General features: G+C 29.7%; 1 protein-coding gene across 2 annotated transcripts; it reads left to right on the top strand.

Annotated features, from left to right (window-relative positions):
- Window positions 1-2,444: 2,444 nt before the first annotated feature.
- LOC112783507 (probable glycosyltransferase At5g25310) lies at window positions 2,445-6,278 on the top strand. 2 transcript variants are annotated; one of them, XM_025826479.3, is made up of 5 exons: window positions 2,445-2,624; window positions 3,119-3,943; window positions 4,039-4,169; window positions 4,454-4,802; window positions 5,469-6,278. In XM_025826479.3, the coding sequence occupies exons 2-5, from the start codon at window positions 3,173-3,175 to the stop codon at window positions 6,132-6,134; spliced, it is 1,917 nt and encodes a 638-aa protein (XP_025682264.2). In that variant the 5' UTR covers window positions 2,445-2,624; window positions 3,119-3,172; the 3' UTR covers window positions 6,135-6,278. The 2 variants fall into 2 exon arrangements, with proteins under 2 accessions (XP_025682264.2, XP_029152229.1); XM_029296396.2 differs by having other exon boundaries at window positions 2,612-2,774.
- Window positions 6,279-7,720: the final 1,442 nt, after the last annotated feature.

Genomic DNA, 7,720 nt, shown 5'->3' with positions numbered 1-7,720 from the left:
CTCACCATTAACTTTGCCCCACGGAAAGTACAAATTGTTGAGAATTGAGATTTGATCAACCATATTCAACATTAAAATAATGGACCCCATTTTTGACTCCTTTTTTTTTTTTTTGGACAAAGAAACATAATATATAAACTGAGATGTGAGGATATTAGAAACTAATTCACCATAATGTGATTTATCTATCATGGTTCAAATTTTAATTTAATTGAGAATTGTTCATATATATGTACAATATTTAAACAAAAGTACCTGTAATTGGAGAATAAACATTCTATATCCACTAACAAATAAAGATGAACAAAAAAAAAAAAAAAAAAACTGTCTTACAGAGATAGGCTAAATTCCCACAAAATAGAATTACTATATCACCCATAGGTATATAGTAATTCAGCCATGAAAAAAAAAATGATCATGAATGACTATTTGCCGATATATGGCAATCAAAAAAATTAAAGACTCTTGACATTATTATTATTATTATTATTATTATTATTATTATTATTATTATTATTATAGAAAAACACACTAAATAGTAAATACAATTATTCATTTCCATGAAAGGAAGAAGGAAGGTAAGGGTAGTAAAATCAGGCAGTAAGTAAATTTATTCAGATAATATTATGCTTAGATTCGGTTCAACATAATCGGACAGTCGCATTGGAATAATGGTAAGTTGCGGTAACAAACTAACAATGAACAGCCAAGGAACAGTAAATTTTTTTTTTTGTCCTTATAATTTAATTTTCCACGAGAATAATGCAGACGGCTGACAGCTTGTGAGAAAACAGAAAAGACTAAAGTACAGGCGATTGCTATGATACTTGAAAATTTTTGTCCAAATTGTCTAAAAATATTTAAAATTAATATTTAATTTAAAAATTTAAAAATAAATAATTTTTAAAATTTAAAAATTTCTTATAAAAAATAAATTTGACAAAAATTAATCATCATCACATAAGTATCATAAAATTTACCAAAAGTACAAGTGAACAGTTTCCTTTTACTACTTTTAACAATAATAATAATAATAATAATAATAATAATAATAAATTATTATTATTATTATTATTATTATTATTATTATTATTGTAAATTCACTTTAGTGGTTACCATCTTATTACAGCTAATTTTTTTATATGAAAAAAATATTTGTATTTTTTGTTAAAAATAAAATTATTTGATATATTTATAGGTGAATGAATTTTATAAGTAGAGAGTCAATACGTAAAGTGTGTGTATTGCAACACATAAAGTGCGTGTTAAACACATGGAGAATATTCTAAATATGTGTTGGATATATTTTATGAACATTTAATATTAATAATATTTATTAAAAAATATTATTAAAATTAAAGTAACTATTTATATTTAAAAATATTTTTTAGTTTTAAAAATAAGAATAAAAAGTATTATAAAAATACAAAATAATATAAATTTAATTTTAATAATATATTTTAATATCAAAATTATATAATTACTGAAATCACCATAGTAATAAGAAATAATCTTTCTATTTTTTATTATTTTAAAAAATTTACATTTTTGTACATTATCTCTCAATTTTATATTTATTGTTCGTGAAATAGGAAGATTTTTTTTACTCCAATTTCGCAGCGACGCATATAATTGTGAAAAACGTATTTTATTATAAATTCGTTGTCACTATAAGCGTAATTGAAGAATATATAGTACATGAAAATTAAAAAGTGCATGAAAATGAACAAGTACATGAAAATTAACAACTACAACTTCCCTTTAATTTTATAGTTGGACGGTTCTACAAATATTTTGTTTAACCAACTTCTCTACATAACTCGTATCTATATTTGAGAGTCAGATCAATACTTTTACATTTACATATAATAACCAGTAAATGGAAATTAAAATAAATGAATCAATGTTGAATCAATTTATTCATCTCAGTGTTAAAATTACTATGTTATTCTCCCCAAAATTACTCGTCAAGAAGAAGCAGGAATTTCAAAAATTTATTTCAGTTATGCAAATATTCTTCTTCAATTACGTACATTGGCAATAGCTGCAAAATTGAAGTAGAAAAAAACAGTTTTCAATTTTGCAACCAGTAAGTACTAAGTACGCAATTGAATTTTTCTTTAATTTTGCCGACTCAAACTACCAATTTATCTTGCAAAATTAAGAGATAATTTCTTTTATAATAGTATAAAAAAAATATTTAAATAAATAAAATCCCTAATAATAATTCTTATATATTTATAGGTAATTGTTATGCTATTTAAAATTTTTTGTCTAACTTATTAAAAAATTAATACTTAATTTTTTGAAATATAAAAATAAATAATTATTAAATATTTAAAATTAACTATAAAAAATAAGTTCAAGAAAAACTAAACACTAAATTATACACAGAATAAAATTCAACATATTTATATAATTTGTTTTACTCTTACTTGACGTAAGAGAGAGAAAGAGAGAATAGAAAACTGTAAAAATTGGGATCCATGTCTGAACTCTGAACTGACTTGTCTTGTCTTGTGTTTGTGCTTTGTCACTTTGAAAACAAAAGAAAGAAAACGGAAAAGAAAATTCCCTTATTATTCTTAGGGCTGCCAACCATGGAAATTTTGAACCAGTGACAGGTATTTTCCCATTATTTTACTCTCTCTTTCTTTTTTCAACGTCTCCTATCAATTATTCAGCTACTTGCTGGCTCATGTTATTTTCAACTCACTCTGTTCTCTTCTGTTGAGAGGGGAGGAGCTGAAAATGACTTCTGTTTGTGTTTCTTGGTAAAGTTACTGCTTTAATTTCTCATCTTGCTTCCTTCTATTTGATTCTGTTGTTTATCTTGATTAATTTCTTTTGCATGCAAACAAGAATCAGATGATGTTGTGTAGTGTAGTGCGGTGCCTTTGATTTTGATTGTTGTTGGATTCTTTATGATCATGAATTTCTTTTCTTTTCTTTTTTGTTGAATTTCTTGCTATTTCTTGGTGTTCATCTTCTATGAATTCATTTGTGGAATTCTTGATCATGGGTTAGTTTGGCTTATAGTTCTATGACCTCATGTATGGACAAAAAAAAAATTCCCATTTTCTTTTATTGATCTGTGTTGCTTTTTTGTAATCTGCAGAACTGATGAGGTAATCAACACTCAATTGATGGTTTCTCGGTAAATTTACCAAAAATGGGTCAAGCATTTTTCTCCATATTTCAGCTTGAAACAAAGAGGTTGCTATGGCTTATTGGCATTACATTTGCAGTGTTTTTACTCTTCCAGTATTCTGAGCTTCCATATTTAGCAACAACAACAACATCATCAGGAAGCAGTAGATTCCATCCAGCAGATCCTCCATCTGAGTCTATACTTAACAATGTTACTACGGATTTCGATATAGCAAACTCTACTAATGGACATGTTCTTGAGAGGATAGTTGATTCAACTAGTTCATCAATTGAAAAGGACAATGTTTTGGGAGCAGGTTTTGTTGTAGAACCAAAAAAGGTATCCATATCAAACACTTCATCTCTTGTAGGATTTGATGAGTCCGATGAAAATCCCGTGGTCGAAAATGTAAGGATATCGGATAATGGATCTACAATAAAGCAGGCAGAGAATCTTGAACTGAAGAGTTCTAACAATGGTATGGATATGAATTTTACAAGAGAGGTCAACACTTCATCTGAATTAGAGCATAAATCAGATACATATTTAAGTCCTCCCGTCGAAATGAAGCCAAATATTACACCTCCTCAAGGGTTATTGAACATTTCCAATGAAATCGATTCGGAGAATGATGAGAGGCCAAAAGATGATGTCAATGTGCTTGGCAAGAACTCTTCTATCAGTAGTATGCCTAAGGAGAATAAAGATTCTCGTATAGCTGTTCCGAAAGTAACATCAATCTCTGAAATGAATGAATTATTGCTTAAAAGCCGTGTCTCATATCGTTCTATGGTATGTGACTCGATTTAACATTTTGTTCCATCAATGACTTACAGATTATAGCATTTTCTTCTGATTTGTTCTAATGTTGCTAATTTGTTTCTTAGAGGCCAAGGTGGTCTTCATCAGTTGATAATGAGCTACTGAAGGTTAGATCGGAGATTGAAAATGCACCAATTGTAGAGAATGTTGATAATCTTTACGCCCCCCTTTATCGAAATCTTTCCATGTTCAAAAGGTATCATCTGAATATTGTTACTTTCTTTAAAATTTCTATCCCTGACACTGACATCACATATTTATAGACTTTTGTAAGCACATATTCGACAGAATTCTTATGTTGCTATCTTGTCTCTTACATAAATATGCAAGTTATCAACAAGGTCTTCATATTTTGATGTAGAAGAATCTCCTTTTAGTTCAGAGCAAACATTTAACTAAAATGGCAACTATGTGAACTTGTCTAAAATCCATAACAGCAATCTATTACACCTTATTATCTTGTTACTGTCTAATTATCAGGAGCTATGAATTAATGGAAGAGACTCTCAAAGTTTATGTATATAGAGAAGGGTCTAAACCAATAATGCATTTGCCATATCTTTTGGGAATTTATGCTTCCGAGGGATGGTTCATGAGGCAGATGGAAGGTAATAAAAGATTTGTTACCAAGGACCCAAAGAAGGCACACCTGTTCTACTTACCTTTCAGTTCCCGGATGCTAGAGGAAACCTTGTATGTACCGGATTCGCATAATAATAGGAACCTGAGGAAGTATCTGAATGGTTATGTCGACTTGATCGCAGCGAAACATCCTTTCTGGAACAGAACCGGAGGTGCTGATCATTTCCTTGTTGCCTGCCATGATTGGGTATGCATTTTCCTACTTTAATTCATCATGCTCTCTGTTTCTCAATTTCCCAAGGCCATTAACTATTTAGACATAATACATTGACCTTTTTTAAGATTAAATGATATACATAGGGAGGAGCATTTGCTCTATTGTACCATTGCTTTATATATGGCAGACTAGTGTCACACTTTTATAAAATACAAGAGTACCAAGGGCCACATAAAGGCAGCCTGGTGCACAAGCATCTCACGTTACTGCAGGGTCCGAGGAAGGTCCGCACCCAAAGGGTGTAATGCACGGAGCCTAACCTAATCATTACATCAGTGGCTGTTTCCCCGGCTTGAATCTGTGACCTTAAGGTCACAAGGAGACAACTCAACCGTTGCTCCAAGGCTTCCCTTCCTAAATATAAAAGAAATTGATGCATACTTTCATAAATAAAGGGGAGTCGTGTGTAATATCGTCTAAAGAAGAGAGGTTAATGTAATTTAAAGTATTGCTACTTTAAACTTCTTTAATTTTTGACCAATTCTTTGCATTAAATGGTTATATCTATGTATAATACTGTATTGTTTTCAATAATCGTAGTTGTATTTGTGCAACGTAGATGCTATCTAGCAGCTTGATTATACTAAGATTGTTGAATCTTTTATCACAATATAAGATAAAATCTTCACCATGCAGGCCCCAACAGAAACAAGACAGAACATGGCCAAGTGCATAAGAGCCTTATGCAATTCTGATGTCAAAGAAGGCTTTGTGATAGGTAAAGATGTGTCTCTTCCTGAAACCTATGTCAGAAATGCGCAGAAACCCACAAGAGACATTGGTGGAAGACCAGTTTCAAAAAGGAAAACATTGGCATTCTTTGCTGGTGGCATGCATGGTTATGTTAGGCCAATCCTATTGCAGCATTGGGAGAACAAAGACCCTGACATGAAAATCTTTGGTATATTGCCAAAATCTAAGGGTAACAGAAACTACATTCAGTACATGAAGAGCAGCAAGTACTGCATTTGTGCAAAAGGGTATGAAGTTAATAGTCCAAGAGTTGTTGAGGCCATATTCTATGAATGTGTTCCTGTTATCATATCTGATAACTTTGTGCCTCCATTCTTTGAAGTGTTGAATTGGGAATCATTTGCTGTTATTGTTATGGAGAAGGATATTCCAAATTTGAAGAGTATTCTACTTTCAATCCCACAAAAGAGGTATCTTCAGATGCAGATGAGGGTAAAAAAAGTGCAGCAGCATTTCCTTTGGCATAGGAGCCCTGAGAAGTATGATATGTTTCACATGATACTTCATTCTATTTGGTTCAATAGAGTCTTCACCACAAGAGCTAGATAACTGAATTGAGATTAATACCGAGTTTCAAAGTCGTCTTCTTTCATTTTTTGTAAGTAAAATATCTCTGTATATCTATTCTTTTTCAGAAGAAGCAAAATAAAAAGAAATAAAAAAAACAAAAAAACAAAAACCTTGTTCTGATCAGTACTAGTTGAAGTTTACTCTGTGTCTTGAAACGGTAGCGTAAAATTTACAAAATTGACATAAAGAGAATGTTAAATATTTTACTAAAGAAATATGATATTATAAAGTTATAAAATTGGGTAATAATTCTACGTTAATTAAATTTTTAACTTAAACTTTTAATAATTATTCTCTACATACAGGTCATTTATATTCACGCACACGCACTTTGTATTGTTACTGCACGTTCTTCTTTTTATTCTTTTTCGTTATAGTCGTCATCAATACCACCTTTTCCTTTTTTCTTTTTTTTTTACGAAATTGATTATTGTTTTGAATCCAATCAAGTGGTTGAGGTGTGGTTTAATTCAGAAAGAAAAAATGTATTATTAGAGGAAATATTTTTCTGTATTTGCAGCAAATTTGGGTGTAACACGAAGATATTTGGGTGTATTTTTAAGAATTTTGGGTGTATTTTTATTCTAAGTTCTGCATAATTCAAAACTCTTTCTCTTCCTCTTCCTCATCTTCTATTGCTTCTTCTTTCTCATCTTCTTATTTCGTTTTCTTATAAGTTTTTTTAGGAGAAAAAATCAAACAAAAAGAAAAAGATACATAATATTGCAAAATTAATAGAAAGATGAGGAGGAAAAAAATACAGCAACAATAACAATAATAAAAAACGACGACGAGGATGAAACACCTGAAGAAGAATGAGGAGAAACGCCAAAAAAAAAAAAGAAAAAGAAAAAAGAAGATGAGAAAAACGCGAAACGTGCTATGAAAACCGTTGAGTAGTGCGCACACGCTCGCGTATTTTTTGTTAAGTTTATTCTAATTTGTATGACTTGTATGTATAATACTCCTCAATTTTTATGGAGATATGAAATGATAATTGCCAATACTACTCTATTTTAATCAAATCTCTTCTAAAGAGACTTAGATAGATAATCACTCCATCCAAACGAAATTCCTAACATAGAAATACAAAATGATAAATTATAATACTCCATTCAAAGTCAAATTCCACTTCCAATTACATTCATATTATTTATTGATAGTAAACTAATTAACTAAATGATATAAATGCTCAATTTAAACACAGAGTAGATACCAAAAATATAAGACTAATTTTCTTAACCTAGCTAAAAGAGTGGCTAATGACTTAGTAAATAAAACAAATATAAAAATACAATACATATAAAAAAAAACCTTATAATCTACCCTTTAACAACTCTAACTCATAAAAATACCATATATTTGGTTAATTCTAACCATCTATTTATATTACTCCTACGATGATATACAAGAGAAAATGTCACTTGTTAAGCTTAACAATTTACAATTTCTAATTCAGTAAAAAAAAATTACAAGATTTAGTTGATACATATTTATTGATAATACTTTTTCACTTGATTTCATCTACATGCTTCTTTATATTAACATGTATTAAAGAGAATTTT

The sequence above is a fragment of the Arachis hypogaea genome, chromosome 20, assembly GCF_003086295.3.
Source record: "Arachis hypogaea cultivar Tifrunner chromosome 20, arahy.Tifrunner.gnm2.J5K5, whole genome shotgun sequence".
NCBI classification, from domain to species: Eukaryota; Viridiplantae; Streptophyta; class Magnoliopsida; order Fabales; family Fabaceae; genus Arachis; species Arachis hypogaea.
Note: the sequence above shows the minus strand (reverse complement) of the source record. Positions and strands in the feature narration are given on the sequence as shown.